This window comes from Erpetoichthys calabaricus, chromosome 10 (genome assembly GCF_900747795.2).
Source record: "Erpetoichthys calabaricus chromosome 10, fErpCal1.3, whole genome shotgun sequence".
In the NCBI taxonomy this organism is placed as follows: domain Eukaryota; kingdom Metazoa; phylum Chordata; class Cladistia; order Polypteriformes; family Polypteridae; genus Erpetoichthys; species Erpetoichthys calabaricus.
The window spans coordinates 86,459,774-86,477,350 of record NC_041403.2 but is presented as its reverse complement, the minus strand read 5'-3'; the positions used below and the strand labels follow the sequence as shown (position 1 = coordinate 86,477,350).

The 17,577-nt window shown below is 34.6% G+C and overlaps 1 protein-coding gene across 3 annotated transcripts in view; it reads right to left on the bottom strand.

Annotated features, from left to right (window-relative positions):
• ttll7 (tubulin tyrosine ligase-like family, member 7) overlaps window positions 1–17,577 on the bottom strand; it is a 294,342-nt gene that overhangs the window by 67,419 nt on the left and 209,346 nt on the right. For all 3 annotated transcript variants that reach the window (XR_007935957.1, XM_028811558.2, XM_051932480.1), the window contains exons 12-13: window positions 6,235–6,308; window positions 112–247 (exon numbers count right to left, since the gene is read on the bottom strand). Coding sequence is in view for 2 of the 3 variants with exons in the window: in XM_028811558.2 (XP_028667391.1) it covers window positions 112–247; window positions 6,235–6,308 (210 nt within the window). In the remaining variant the exon portion in view is untranslated. The remainder of the gene's footprint in view (window positions 1–111; window positions 248–6,234; window positions 6,309–17,577) is intronic.

The window sequence follows — 17,577 nt, the reverse complement described above, 5'->3', positions numbered from 1 at the left end:
AGTAATTAAAAAAAAGGAAAATAAACTAACACTAATATGCTTAAAGAAAACAATAAACATACAGTATGCTTTTGTATATCAGAATACACTGCTTCATTAATTGATACATGCCTTCATCCGTTTTAGAGGATTATTCAGTTCTTTCTGAAGAGATGTTGCACGCCCTGCAAGAAAGGTTTGAAAAGCAATAGCAAGTAGGTTCTCATACTTTTCTAGTGTTAGTTTGTCATCAGGTGGATAGATGCGCCTGTTAAAAAAAAGAAAATCAATCCAGTATGCTGAAATGGAATATTGTTTATCCACCTGGTACGAAACTAAAGTTTAGATAATACAAAAAAGTTAGTATCAGAATTTTGCAGAAAGATGGATCAGGCAACCAGTTTGCATAATGAATTAATTTCAGTTCAGACATGTAAAATCACAACTCATTTTTATTGTTAATTTCATTTTTTAACACCTATGACCTAAATTTCAAAAGTAGATAAAATGTATACTGTATAAAGTAAAAAATAAAATCACAATATAGACTAATGTAATGTATTGAATATTATTTAACGGCTGGATGCTGGTTACTGTGGCAATAAAGATTTTGTTTCAAAGTCTAACTGATATCCTGCTGCTTTAATAAATCTTTTGTGGCAAATTAGTTAAGTAATTTGCACATAAAGTTATGGTGTGATTTGCATTCTTAATGCAGGTAGCCTATAAACTAAAAGGTAATCTGCTGAAAACAGTAATACCATCAGCAACATTTACACTACTAAGGTTAGGCCTATTCAACACATTTACTGAATAATCAGAAGATTTTGTACACCTTGCTGGCAGCGTCCCTTCCCTTAGAATGCTAGGTATTCCAGGATACTGCTGGGTTTAACATGATATTACTTAAGATCTGGAGCCTCATGTATGAATGGTGTATATACACAGTAATGTTGTATATGTCCGCTTCCATGCTCACACAGAGATGTATAAAAACTAAACTTGGCGTAAAGCTAGGCACAGTTTCACAGCAGCCTCAGACCATGCGTACGCACGTTTCATGCCTGTTTTGTAAACATGGGGCACCCAGCATCAAAGCAGTAACACTATTTCTGTGTGGTTTCCCTTTCTTTTTCATATTCACATCCATGAAGCGGGCTTTATCAAATACACCGAAATAGCTGCATGCCGTTTACAAATTTAAGGCACTTGATTGTAGTCAATCTGTATCAATATAATGGTGTATTGCAGGGGTGCGGAAATCCAACGCCCGACACGGGTAAAGTGACCGTCGGACAAGCGTGTTTTTCTGGTTTCAGTTGTCCGTGGACAAGTGCAATTTTCTGGAGAAAAATATTATATGTGCTGTGCAGGGCACATTTTACCACTACTTTCACATTTTAAACATTTGGGTACATACTTTGTGCGGAAACAGTCTACTTAGGCATGTTCTTCATGTCTCAAATTGGTCTTCAATACTGTTTACAAAATGACGGCTGATTTTTCAAAGGGGAAGCACTCTTACGGTCTTACATAAGTATTTTACCCTAATACTTACATGCTTGGAGATGCGGTCATTTTTTTCATGCCGACATTACGATGTAATCTGATAATTTTTCATTATAACCAATAACTTTTATATATTACCAGTAACGGCGTACTGCACGATAACATGCAGTGAATACACTTGACTTGAGCATTCCTAGTTTTCATCCTCTTTTCTGTACGTTTACCATTTATTTGCTCAGAGGTTGATGCGCTTGCTGCTTCCTGAGCAGCTCTTCTTTTCTCCACTGTAGCGGCCCGCTGCTTCTCTTCTTTCGTTGGCATCTTTTCGCGTTAAAACTGATTAAGTTAGTTTTTGTGTTGCAATTACGTAGTACGTTTTCTTTAATTTTTCACTTAAACTGGCACTTAAGTCTTCAATCTGCCTCAAGAATGATTAGCAAAGGTGGTGGGGAATGAGAATGGCTCCCATATGCATGTGCCGCCCTGCTGCGCACTGCAGAGAGTTGATTCAACAATAAAATAAAATAAAAATAAAGAGTAATACAAATCATCACCCCGAAAGCGGATAGTAGACGTCACGTAGTATACTGTATGTGTACCAAATTTCAAGTCAAAAGGTGAAATGGTTTGCGAGCTACAGGTGATTTAAAATCCTGGACAGACAAATGAACAGCCACGGTAGCGTATTATAGAAGAAGATTGATAAAATTCATTGTTTCTACATAAAAATGCAGTAATTTTACTTACAATACAATTGTTTTCACCACATAACAAAGCTTGTTAGGCAGTTAATCTTTCCTGAAATTTGCGATTTCGTGTAGGTTGTGATATATTGAGGAGTTAAGAAATTTATTGCGTGACAACATCAATTTTGATGAGCTGTCAATAGATCGTTTTTGATTAGCGAATATTTCATATAAAACAAGTTGGTTCTGCGCTGTCAGTTTATTAAAAATAAAGAAGAAAACATTCTAACGGTTTCCAAAGGTTATGAAATATCTATAAAAATCTTCACTGTAACTGTAGTATGTGAAACAGAACTAGTGTAGCTATAATGAAGGCATTGTTTATTAGTGAGTTAAAATGATAAGGGAATCTTTTATATAATGTTCTAGAGCAAGGTGGCAAAATACTACTCCCTGAAAGAACTTTTTTCAGTTTTAAAATGGAAGGCAGTTTTGGTATCAATAAAAGAGATCAGAAAAAATAAACTATTTTTCACTTTTGTTATTTGTTTATGGACAAGTGAATTTAACTTGCGGACAAGTGGATTTTCTAAGTTTACTTGTCCGTGGACAAGTAGAAAAAATTTGATTTCCACACCCCTGTATTGAATGGCCAAACTATTCCAACTACCATGACTGCTTTAGTGTTGTTAGAAGACATCATAAATGGAAGAATTAGAAGAGAGTGCATATTTAGAGATCATAGTTAATTCTTGTCCAATGATGATGATTGGTTTCTAAGTTGATTTAGATTTCCAAGAGCTGTCCTCTTGGAACTGTGTACTGAACTGGGGCTGGCTTTACAAAGACAGACTTTGAGGAATTGTGCTCTACCCTCTTTACAGGTTCTGTCCACCCTCTGGGTGTAGCCACAGGAGCTTTACAAATAAGTATTTCCCTGAGTCGTGCCATGCCAGTTGTATGGGCAGAGTGGTCGACAGCATGCACATTGCTATAAAGGCACCTTCAGAGAATTAATTTGCTTATGTAAATAGAAAGCATTTTCACTCTATTAATGTGCTGCTCTATAGTCCAAAAAAGTGTGTCACAAAGTGCAAGCATGTAGCGTGCTGCATAATGTGGCACACAATTGTGGCTTGCCAGAACCTGAAGAGATGAGGTATGATGAACCTGACTCTGATCAGCCAGACTGGACAGTCTTACAACTTTGTTTGAATGCAATTAATAGAATGTAAAAACAGGTAATCAGATGCAGCATTTTTTTTTAATCATTTCATTTAATTTGTAGACAGTATTACATAGTACAGCATTTATATTTTTTTGTTCACTGGCCACATCTCTTACAGCATCCACTATTGCATTTTGTGACTCCAGAACAGCATCTGGCAGTACATGGCCAGATGGGCACCTGGTGGTTTCAGGGGTGTGTGTGCAGCCAGAGACCTGAGATGTGCTCAGAACAGCAGCACCATCACCGCCTGGGGTCACCTTTTGTAATAGTTTCTGAAACAGAATGAACAGTAATACCTCATCTGCAAGTTTGTCTTATTAAATATGAAAATTATTTACACGAGTATGGATAATGGTAAGCAAAAAAAAAAAAAAAAATTAAAGCCCACCTTCACCCATGGTGATGTCGGCGTTCCCCGTTACCCACCAAAAATTGTGGCAGTTCGCTGCTCAAATGATGTGAGCCCTGGAATTTCGCTACCTCGTCCAGTAGTATTGACACTCAGACAGTGGGCTGTGACTCGCCTTTTCATGTCTACTTTGATATCTGACCACCTCTTTTTCAATTCTTTTGGCCCTGACATCCTATTACTAGTACATATATGCAGCCATTTTTTGTAAAGCACAGGTACGTTTGCAGCCGTTTTATTTCCTCAAGAAGATGGAAGTATTTGGCAGGTATTGTATAATAATAGTGATATTTTTTGGTTTTATTCATTTTTGAGCTTCCTAGACACCCCAAAGGTAGAATATCTCACAAAATGAAAACAGAAAATCCAGGGTCAAAAGTATTAAATTGGTCAATGTGTGACTTTCTGAACTTGAACTTTTAAGTGCCTCTGCCACACTGTCCCACTTCATCAGTTTCCTTTTGTTGCTTAAACCACTGCCACCAAATAGTACATTTTTCCTTGCCTGCACTTCACTGAGCAGGGCCTCCACTGCGCATTCACTGAAATTCTTTTTTTTAACACATGCTTTTGCCATTGTCTTTTAACCAAACACTGAACAGAAGGGGCTATTTATATTGATTTGCATATTCAAATAGGCAAAATTCTGGAAGGAGTCAGGGTGGGGCTGTAGGTGTGTATATGTGTGTTAAAATTCACATTGATAGGGATTTATAAAGGGCACGTGCGTAGAACTTTGTGTATGCACAGTTTTATGCATCTGAATTTTTTTGTGCAAACACAAATTTCTAGTTGTGTCCATACGTCATATATTAGTATGAATTCTATGCAAGGCGTTATACGTGAGACCCCTGATGTCACCTTCATGTCCTAGAACGACTGATGAGTAGTGCTTATTTGGTACATTGCTCTGATGAAGAAAAGAAACTGAAGAAAAACAAGTAAATATTGAGCTTAAAGGAATGCAGTGTTAAGTTTAAGGCCAAAGTTAAAGCCATTATTCATTCCATATTATTCCTGTATTTTATTTATTTTTTTAGGTGATTGCATAAATGGCAAAAGCATTTCACGTTTTAATGACTGAAATTATTCTAGTAAGAATAAAAAGTAAAAATATAAAATGAAAAAACAAAACTAAATTGTGAGAATGTAATGCTATTCAATTATGACTCAATATAATTAGTTTAAACGTAAAATAGTGAAAGTCATTTTAAGCTGATACAGTGGTTTAAGGTTTAATTAATTCCTAGATGCCACTAGATTGCATCTCCTTTAGATTCATCCCTTTCATTTGCTCTGTTCCCATAATTATCTAGCGGTTCTGAAATTTAAATAGCATTCATCCCATACAATGATACACATCTTGTCTTTTGTTCAACTGCTGTTGTCCTGGCTTCTAAAGTAACAAATTCCACCATAAATAATCAGAATAAACACAGTACTAGACACAATCCATCTCAGGGCACTTCTACCCTCACCCAAAAAGGGCCAATTTAGAGCCACCAATTAACCCAACCTCACATTTATGATTTTTGCAAAGAAGAACAGGCAAACACCATACACACAGTAACCATGTTAAAATTTGTGTGAGAGAATTTTCAGACAATATTAAATATAACCATTTTTAAAAAAGCACACAAAATTTTTTTTCTCTGCAATTTGACAATCAAATCTTAATTTTATAGTTTCATCTAATGGCATCTAAATTTATTTTATAACAAAGAGAGTTCATTGCTCTAATTTAAATGACTAATGTAGTGTAGAGGTTACTATATGGACAACTGATCCTAATATTAGCTCTAGTTTAGGATATTTCTCTATTCCCTTTAAACTTTTGCCAGTTACCAAAAATGTATATACTGAATCCACAGTAAAATTAATTTGAAGGTGTTGTTAATATATACTTATCATCTTAGTTTATGTAATGGGTACTGGAATTCTTTATAGAGCTAGCAATCATTTAACAAACTTAAATAATAATAGACTGATTTATGTAATAATCAAGCATAATTTTATGATTTGTAAATCAACAAACTTTCCTATGAATAAGCATATCATAATCTATTCTCTATAATTACTTTTTAAATATTAAAAATGTTGTATAATTAGTATGTTACATAGATGTTAAAAATAATTTCTTTGTAGGTGATGTCTGATTATAGAAAGAGTGAAAAGTACACAGATATAGAAACCTTAAAGTTGGTGCTTTACGATGTAAAAAACAGAAAAAAATTTGATGACAGAAATCATGCAGTTTTATTGAGAACATAGCACTATATATCACAACTCAAGCTAGGTAAAAGAAGTCAATTATGTCAAGGCCACTAAGTTTTCCAAGGGATTGCATATGCTGTCATTGTATTTAAAAGTTTTAATTATTTTATCACATACCAGATCAAATCATTATTCAGGCTTATTACCTATAATTTCCAAGATGTCTGTTTTCATGCTCCTCCCGTGAAATCTGCTTACGAACTTGAGCAAGTCTTTCTTTCTGAATAACAGAAAATACATTCAGCAAAGTCACTTTATAATGAATATAATAAATCCACAAATTTACTTTGAGACTATTGAAGGTTTTCTGCTAGAATAGAATCCTCCTGTTAAGTCTAGACAGAACATTAAAACAAAAACATTTTCAAGTTAAATAAATAAAATCATGACATTAGGACTCTTGGTACAGATTTCAAACAGCAGTTTTACATAATGGGAAGTACATTATAGAAAATTAAACAACATCATTAAATTTTACAAATCAACAAAGGAACCAAACACAATTGCCCATAGATGCCTACAATATGTTTTGGTGCTAAGTCATGCTGGCTATAAACTCTTTACTAAACATAAAAATACAGGCTTCTATTGCTTTCCAAAGGGATTTGTCTTTTAATTTCTTTTCTGTTCTATAACTTTGTAAAAGCAAAACAACATTCAAGGCAGTCTATTGTTGAGTTTTTCACATGTTACAGCACAATGAAAACAGTCTTCCTTGGAGGTCACATCTAATTCCAAAAAGGTAGTTTTCAATTTTACAGTTTATTTCTATATGGCTATTTATTAATTTCAATCTATTATTTCTACTGTAAGGTATCGCTAGGTTATGAGAAAATGTAAGTTCCTCTTCCAGTGTCAAGAAGGTAGCTCGTTTGGAGCAGCTCTAAAATACCATAACAGTGACAACTAAAATGTTGGTCAGTGCTCCTGTGTGGGAGAAAAGTATGTGTGCACTAACTGTTTAGTTTGTGTCATCAGGCACTGACCTTTGTGTAAATGCATTCAGAGTCAATGATTACTTCTCCTGCCACTTAAATGTGTAACTGTGCTCACAGTATTAGAAGTCTTCACTCAGATTGCATCCTAGTGCTCATGCATCAGTGGCATCTGTCCTCAGCTCTTGTCATTTAACATGCATCCAGACAATGAGTTGGGCCTTTCACTTTATGACCTTTTAACAAAGTATACAGTTATTAATAATGTGGATGGATGGACAAATGTTTGTGAGAAAACTGAAATCTATAGATTTTATTTCATTGTTTGTTATAAAATCTGCTGTTGCAGTTCATTGAATATGTTCAGTTTTTACATAACCAGCCCTTCTTTTCTTCTTATTAACTCTAGACTCAAGGAAAAATTCTCCACACTTCTGACTATTGCTGCTTGGAATGGATTCTTCGTGTCATATAAAATACATTTAAATAGCGGCTACTCTGTCACATTTGGCATGCTTAAATTAATTTCTGTACAATTTTAGATAAAAATGCTTATATTATGGCTTGGTTAATAGTTTCACATGGCACAATCACTTCTTGATGCTATGTGCATTGGGCAAAGAAGTCCTGACATCCATAATCTACAAATGCTTAATTTACATCAGTGGTAGTGGAAATTTTATTTCATTAATTAAAATACTGTACTGATAAACTTTGACAACATAAGTTATTTATTGAACCAAAGTTTTTCCATCCATCAGATATGTGCTTCATGATTTGTTTAGCATAAGAGAGTGAGAGAGATCTTTAACCAAGAAATAACAACAGAACTAAACAAAAAGTAGCTAGTAAAGAATAGTGTGTGTGAACCCAGTTCTAATTTGGACAACACTTTATATTTCCATACTCTGCATTTAGTATACAAATTAAACAGCAAAAGGCATATCCAATTACAAACTCTTTACAATAAAGTTTATAGCAACACAGCCAAGTTACTGAACAGCTCTATCTTTTAGTAAGGTTATTATCAAGGCATAATACACAGTAAACCATACAAATATATAGCACCTAGTGCAACAGTAGAGAATGTGATCTTAACATTTGCTTTGTTTGTTTTCACTAATTAATTTTACTGATGCACAAACAATGCAAGAATCAAATAATACATAATAAACTCTTGAATAATGCCATATATTTTGTTGTATCTTAACAAGGTAATAGAATTTAAAAAACAAATCTACAAAAACATTAACTCAACAATATTTTAAATATCACAAACGTAAATACACCATGTTAATATTAAACAATACTACAGAAATATACACATAATCACAATCTATCATTTCTATGTACAGTATATTGATTATTTATAAACAATTGTATTTATTTACAAAAACATTTATTATCGTTAGCATCACATATACTGTAATTTTTATTTACCTAAAAAGAAAAATATAAATAACCAAAAGTGCTTTTATTATTAAAATGCAGAATGCAAATTTCAATATTTATTAAAGATTTAGGATATCTTAAAAGTCATGGTCCCAACACAAACGTCTTTGGCAAGTTAAAAAGGCACAATTACATTATCTAGGATATATCAGCTGAAGATAGTGTGAATAAGGAATGGAAGGATGCAACAAAGCCTGCCCATGTTTCAAATTGAAACTTTGCCAAAATATCCAAAGTTAGTCAAAAAATACAAAAGAATACTTTTGTAGTTTAATGTTCTATTTCATGTAGGCAGTGCCAATCCCTTGATTCAAACCAATTACTCAGAGGCTACTAGGCTGTAACAGCTGAAAACATTGTGCAACCATTCCATGCCAGTAACAAAATCTCTTAAAATTAGTTTAATCCTTGGCAGTTTTGTTACAGGGAACTGATGAATAAAACCAAAATGCCAAACAAATATCCAGATGTGAAAGATGCACTGGATGTTTTCAGTCTACTGTGATACTGATTGAGTAGATGGTATGAAGCTGTGGAAGGTCAGCCTCAATGGTTTTAGAAGCAGTATGGACAATCCTTTGGAGGAGATCTCGATCCTGGCAAGTCGGGTTACCAAACCACACCATGATGTATATGGTCAGGATACTTTCAATGGTGCAGCGGTAAAAGTCCACTAGTGTTTTAATTCTCACCCCAAAGCTCTTCACTCTCCTTTGGAAAAAGAGACTTTACTGAGTCTTTCGAGTATGCAGATGGTGTTGACTGACCCCGAAAGGCAATCAGTGATCTGGACATCCGGGAACCTGAAGCTGCTACGGTCTGGACGGGGGAATCGTAGATGTGGAGTGAAGCATGACTGACTTTTGTACTTTCTGAAGTCAACAATGACCTCCTTTGTTTAGTCAACATGCTGGGGGAGGTTGTTGTTATGACACTGTACAATCAGGTTTTTTACCTCCCTCTTTTAGTTGTTGACCTGTATATTTTGTTACCAAGGTTAACGTAAGCATAGACTTTGAACAAAATGTGAACTGGAAGATGAAGTAACTTTGACCAGCATGCTTAATTACATGAGTTTATCTTTGTTTAAACTCATACATTTCTCAGGATTGTGCAAAAAGTCTGGTTAGCAGATTTACACACTTCAAACTTATATTGGCTTTGCTCTGATGGCACATGTATATAATTCTACTTTGGCTGTCCTCTGAAATTCAGTTTCTGGGTTTAATTTCCACACAGCATAAACGATTGTTGACATTATGTGTGAATTTCACTTGAGATCTGTTTTCCATTCCATTACTGTGTACTGACTTAAAAAAATACTACACTGTGTTTCTGGATTGCTCAACAAAGAAAGATGTATCTATTAGTGTGCAGAGCCTCCATCTGTAATATTGCAAATCAAATTCACTCTAGTACTCTTTGCTGTCAAGAGAAGCATGTAGCTTTGCAATTGTTATGAAGATCACTGTATAATCCTGACACTAAGGCCTCAGCATAAATTGTGGGATATGCATGTTGTTAAAAAATAGTAATCTAAAAGGTGTACAGTACAGATATACATGCATATAGCTTATTTACAACAAATGTATTGAGCTCAGACTAGTAAAATGGGGAATTAATAACTTGCTGAGTAGACTAACGTGACAATAGTCAAACAGGCCACTATTTTAAATGTTATCAACTAGAAGCACTCAAAGCACAGTAATATATAATAATAATAATAATTATAATAATAAGCTCTATTGTTGGCATGGAGCTGGACAGTTTAACATCTGTGGCAGAGCGAAGGGCGCTCAGCAGGCTCCTATCAATTATGGAGAATCCATTACATCCACTTAATAGTATCATCTCCAGACAGAAGAGCAGCTTCAGCGACAGACTGCTGTCACTGTCCTGCTCCACTGACAGATTGAGGAGATCATTCCTCCCCCAAACTATGCGACTCTTTAATTCCATCCGGGGGGGGGGGGGTAAACGTTAACATTTAACATTATACATAGTTATTGTCTGCTTTTCACCTGCATTATTATCATTCTTTAATTTAATATTATTTATTGTATCAGTATGCTGCTACTGAAGAATGTGAATTTCCCATTGGGATTAATAAAGTATCTATCTATCTATCTATCTATCTATCTATCTATCTATCTATCTATCTATCTATCTATCTATCTATCTATCTATCTATCTATCTATCTATCTATCTATCTATCTATGAGTAATGAAATAAACTAATAAAGCAAATATGTTCACTGAAAAACAGGAAAGAGTGACTGATCACAATATAATCACTCACATATCAAGATTCATATAAGCACTAGTAAAACTTTAATATTTAAAAACCAAGTGTCTTTTCATTAGGCACTACTTGTGATTTTTTTAAAAACATGCTATGTCAGCTTACAATTTACAAAAATAAGCTAATATCATAAATCTTAAAGGATTTTTATTTGTGGAACAACAAAATTGATATCAGCCAATATCTACAGAAGTAAGCTGGAGGTTGAAGTATTCCGAGTGTTTAAAAGAGTTCCAAAAAAACAAAAGGAATATCAGCACAGTGATAGCATAAAGTACATCAAAGTGGATTAACTCTAATCATCTGTCTCCTTGGACCCAGCAATGATTTTCGTTGCAGAGCAACTGCAAAACCGTACACATGGGTATCTCACAGAAGGTGATTGTATTTATTTTCCCAATTCATTTTTTATATAAAATTTCAGCAAATATATGCTAGAAAGGGAAATAAAACACATCCCTCTTGAAAAATTAAGATGGATCAAAAGCTGGGAGACAGGCAGCTAGGAAAAGAGAAAAAGATCAGGTCATGGATGGCAAATGTTTGAACTTAGCTGAGTAGAAATAGAAGCAATGGGAGCAGGCAAAGAAACACAAATAAAGAGAATAAGAAACTGGAATCACAAAAAAGAAAAAAAAAGAATGTCTAGAGAGACTAGGATAGACTTAATGATTAAGTGTAGAGATTAATGCAGCACTAGCTTAAATATGAGTGAAGAACCTATAGAAACTGGTCACATGAGAGCCCAGAAACAGCTGTTGCCAAGCAGCTGGAGATGGTTGAAGAAAGGAAAGAGGAGCGGCCTTTACATAAGAACAGTGAACCAAAATTGTAATGAGGGGCTCCTCCATAAAACAGGAAAGAGAGTAACATTTGATATATGTTTAAATTAAAATAATTTCTATTTATTATTAAGCCAAAATATTGCTGCTGGTATAGGCAGAGTCACAGCCATAATACACAAAAAAAGGAAATGCCAGATCTTTCATTTAAATGCCCATACTGCATGATAATTTATAAGTAAAACCTTCAGAGCAAAAGGTTGCCTACACAGATTTTTTCAAATATTAACTTACAGAAATGTAAATCAAAATAAGATGCCAAATGTCAATCACATGTTTTACAGGCCAGGTTGTAAAATAATGTCTAAATAAGTTTATTTATGTAGCTTCTTTTTTCTTTATAGAAGATTTCATCTATCCATCCATCAATATTTTTGAGCCTGCATACGGCTGAGGTTCGTAGTAGCTTTGATAAGGAAAATGAAGGGATACATCTATCTGTGATTCTGCTCATTCCTAGCTGCAGCAAATTCCCATCACAAGTATACTAAAGAGTGTACAGTGTGTCACATGAAACCTACTGCTGGTCAGTAAAATGCATAGCCCATCATATATTGGATGGTTTTAAAGCTACAAAAGGATTCATGCACATTCCTAAAAAGTGTGGCATGCTGTTTTTGCTAAATTCATCTCTCATATCCATAGCTGTTATTATCAAAATATATTAGCTGGCATCTCTAAACTCATTATGGTATTGATGCTAATTTAGACACACTGCATAAACATGCAGCTGCAGAATCAAAAACACCTTTCATCAGACTAATTCTACAGCTTTTGTACTGTTGCGAAATGAAGTGAAATGCAGGGTTACATATCCGTGGAAATGTGCTAAGACTGAAACTAGCAAAAAATAACAAAGGAATGTGATTAGAGCAAAGCAAAACAAAAGAGTACAGAGCTAAGAGTGCTTTTTAACTCAAAAGTAGACAACAGTTCATTACTAGTGGTACTGGCCACACTGTTATTCGGCCTGGAAACCTACACTTTTTATGTTCCGGAGTCTAAAAACAATAAAATATCTGAGCTAACACATACTAAAAATAGTGTGTTCTACAAATATTTAGAAAATGATAATGGTGGTTTAGTTTGTACAGGCTTGTTTGTTATTGTCCTATAAAGTGCTTAAGGTAGAACTACTGTACAATAAAAAAGGAAAAAATAAAGTTAAAAAAATATACACAGATATACTGTATATAAAATTAAAGGTTATTGATTTTGAAATATTTTTCTAAGAATTCCTGAACATGTAGGTATTTCAGAACAAAAATCATTAGACTTCTAAGCCAGTAGATCCTGTTGGGGAGATGAATTGTTTGCATGCATTTATCATTGTGTTATTTGTTATTTCACTTATATGTCCTGCAATGAGCTTATGTTATGTTGTTTTTGTCTTGTGCTCAGTGATTCCACAGCAATGTCTACTCCACGCTAACCTGGATAAAGTGATTTTTGAAAACAGATTTTATACATTCAAGATACTTTTCTAACAGGAATCATTTGGTACACACAAAAAGATAATGTGACAACACAGATGAACCCCAAAGAAAATACAAATCACAATAAACTTATATGCCTCCTCTGATAGCCATAGCAAGTCTACTTTGTAGTCTTTTTTATCCCCAGCATGATTACAAAAGTAAAATACTTTAAGAGTATGGCATGCTGGTGATTTAATGAATAAAGATTATTACACCATAACTCATCCTAAAACAAATGTATCAGGACCATAGGTCTGGTTTTATTCGATTCAAAAACCATCTACAAGTTTAGGTATGATTTCTATATTGCAAATGGCTATATTCTAAATCTAGCTACACTTCATTTAATTATGCCTCAAATAATACTAAACTTATGGACAATAAGTCAAAAACTTTGTAGAATGGCAGAATGTAATAATCTGCAATTATACTGAAAAGTTCTGCAAAGTGAACAAATTTAATTCAATCCACAACTTCAGAAGTATTAATTTTCAAAGCTCTGCAGTTTACGCGTAATCTTGGTATCTCTCCTGCTATTGGTGAAACTTATAGGAATACAACAAATGAAACCCATACAATGTCTCTTGTTTGCATCTTATACAAGATGTGTGTGTATATATATATATATATATATATATATATATATATATATATGTTTGCAGCTGGAGATCCACGAAGAGAGAAAAAAGAATCACGTATCATAAAATAGTTTTTTATTCCTGAGCTTTCAACCCCTATCAGGGGTCTTCATCAGAGGATAATGCTTAGACTTACAAGAATCAAAGGCAATATATAGTAACACATTAAGGGGTGGGGGGGGAGGTGACTAAGTCCGTATGATCAAGGGGGGGAGAGGGGGGTTTGTATAGTTTATTTATTATGTGCATGTTCTTCTTAAGTTGGCATATGCTGGATTTATGTCCAAGTGTCTGTTGATGGCGTTTTCATCTGATAGCCAAGACTCGGCCAACTCTATATATGTATATGTATATGTATATGTGTATATTTAAACACTTAAAACGAATGTCAATATTTCCAAAATAACAGGGAATAATTTTCACATATCTGATGTTTTAGTATGTAAAGTGAAATTTGATTTTTGAATATAAAATCAAAAATTATTGTTACTTTTTCAGTTTTTAAAATGTTGTTTGTATAATTGCTGCAATTCCTATAGTAGTCCAAACAAAAGTCATTAAATGTTAAGGCAGGGGTGTTTGATGCACTTTACTTTAGCAATGTGGGATTAACCCTAGTATAAAAGCTATAAAGTTGTTTAAAATACTTATTATGCATATAATGTCTTTATTCTAAGTGACTTAGGCCAGGTCCACACTATTACGTTTTGTTTTAAAAATGCAGACATTTGTGTCCATTTTTGTCTTTCATCCACAATACCTTGGTAATTTCAACCCACATAAATGATTACTTCAAAAAACGCTTCTAAAGTAGTCAAGATACTTTTAAGAATGGTCACACTACATGATAGAGTTGTCAGTTATATATGTGTTCAAACTGCACAAATACATTCGGTGCACTTGACATGCCATGACGTGGGTGCTCAGACTCTACATGTTCATGCACACTTCACTGCTGTCGCTGCATAATGAATACCTGGAAATGTGATGACAACATCAGAAAATTGGCTTGTAAGACTGCTCACACTACAAGACAGCTGAAATTTCTAACATGACAAATTCTACTGATCATACTAACATTAGTCTATGCCAAACATTTAAAGCGCAACACTAGGACAACCCTGTTCACAGAAACAAACTCAGGTAAGTTTTGTGAATTTATTTTTGTGTAAGACTCATTCTTTCATGTGTCCCATGAAAAACAGATCATATTTATCTTTAAGAACTAAAACAGACTAAAAACTGCACATGTAAAAAAGTTAAAAAATAAGAAAAGGGATTGCAAAAGTGAACAAATATTTATTGGCGTAACTATTGACTTTATTTTTTAACTTAGGCAACGAAACACTTAAAATGTTATTGGGGGATTTCTACAATGCAGGATTTTTAGCACCATTAAAAGCACTACGTCACATACTGTGTCACATAGAGTGCATTTACGTGCACATGCATAATCAGGTTTAGATGAATAACCCAGTGAAGGCAGAAACCTGGTTTCTTAAAAATTTACATTTACTGTACATGGGGAAGTAATCTTCTGGAGTTCTCCTTTTTTCAAAATGCTCCAATGTCACTAAACTCTGCAAAAAAGAGTTAAATGTCATTATTGCCCACTGTGAATCTGAAAATAAAGGTGACGGTTGTGATCATTTTATTGTGTTTTAGAAATATGTTTAATATGTTGACGCTTTATTTAAACATTTCTGTTACCGGATTGCATGAACAAAACTCTTCTCTGCTTGGCTGTGCTACTGAGCCCTGCAAAGAACCCAGTATGCGTGTGTCTTGCCTTACACCAAGTGCTATTGGAATAATAACAACGCAGGTATTTTTACTTCAATAAGGTAAGTATTGTGTTAGGTTACTCGTTACTTTAAAAAATAACTGGACTATGTAACGCAAGTTACTTTTAATGTGTTACTCTGCTGCTTTTGAGATTGCAGAATTTAGCACTGTATGTTTGAGTTAGATTATTTCAGCCAGGAGGAGGAATAACTGGACTGTATTTCTAGATATTCTTTTGATACAATTCTTTATGCCTTGCTGTTTCTCTCAGTATGGAACTACTGATTCAGTCTATCACATAGTCTCCTTGTATATTTTTGCGTTTTGCTATGCCATGAATTTTAACTGTGAATGTAATGTCTTCTTAATGCTACTTTTCAGTTATTTGCATTATTTTTAAACTGTTACAGTAGCCGTCTTTTCTTTTTTGTGATTTTTTTCAGTTTATTTTATAGTTTATGTACATTCTATGCTATTTTATTTATTATTAAATATTACTTTGTTTATTGTTTATTCTATATTTTAGTATTATACAGAGATGTATTTATTAGGGTTTTCTGTTGTCTGCCCTGTCCTGTTAGATACAATCTCAGGGACAAGAACTCTGTGAACCTTGCCCGCAAGCATCTTTCTTCAGCCTCTATACTGGACTTCCAGGAATAAGGTCCTCATGTTGGCAATGAATTCTTTTCTGTGAATTTTGTAAGTACAGCATGGATTTTCTAGTTGTTTTGAATTTTTAGCTATAGTTCTTATTACTTTGATTTCTGGATTGTGGGTTCTGGATTGTGGGCTGCGAATGAAAAGACCACCGGCAGCATTTGCTCAGGAATACGCCGTCCTTCTCATGACCCTGGAAATAGAAGTGTCAGTGTGCCAAATTTACATTATGTGGAAATAAACCCTGATCGCGGCTCTGTGCAAAAAGAAGCCTCATTAACTAACATTGCACTATTTAACTCGAGGTCTCTTAATGGCAAAGCATTGGTGCTGTCAGAACTCATCACTGACACCAAACTTGATATTCTGTGTTTAACGGAGACTTGGCAAAAACCAAACAAATTTGCGTCTCTCACAGAAGCGACTCCAATTGGTTTCACTTTCCACACAGAGCCTCGCAGCTCAAGACAAGGCGGTGGGCTTGCAGTAATTGTCAGAGCTGACTTAAACATTAAACGAATCCCGATTGACTGTCCATTGTCTTTTGAGTGCCTGGCTCTTAAACTAATAACGAAATCAGGTCCTGTCTCACTCATTGTTCTTTATCGTCCCCCAAAATACAATGCATCCTTCTTATCCGATCTAATTGAACTTTTGACCCACCTAAGCTCTTACTCTCAGAGAATTATCCTTCTTGGTGATTTCAACATCCATATTGACACCCCCACATCTAAACTGAGGAATGAATTCTTATCCTTACTGGACTGTTTTGACTTGACACAACATGTTGATTTTCCCACCCACTCTGGTGGTCATATATTGGATCTGATCTGCACTTCTGGACTATCTCTTGCCAACATTTACAACACTGATTTGGGACTCTCTGACCATAAAGCAGTATTTTTCACTGTTTCACTGCCTTTCCCTCCTCTTACCTGTTTCTTACAGAAACCTTAAAAATATCTGTCCCTCTATCCTTTCTGGATCCATTTCTGATCTTTTACTCTCTTCACCTATTCCATCAACACTAGATAGTCTTGTTGACCACTATAACTCAGCCCTTCATTCAGCATTAGATAAAACAGCTCCCTTAAAACATAAGGAGGTTTCCTTTAAACGTTCAGCTCCTTGGTATAACTCAGAATTGCGATCAATGAAAACAGCTGGCCAACGCCTTGAGAGAATGTCACGTAAGACTGGCCTCACCGTGCACATCCAGGCTTTCTCTGACCACCAAAGAGCTTACAGAGAAGCACTAACCTCTGCCAAGAACACCCATTATGGAAGAATAATAGAAAGTGGCCACGATAACCTAAGGGTTCTGTTCTCTGTAGTTAATAAACTACTCGAACCCGCATCTGGCCCAACTACCTCTTCTACTGAAGTCTTTGAGAAAT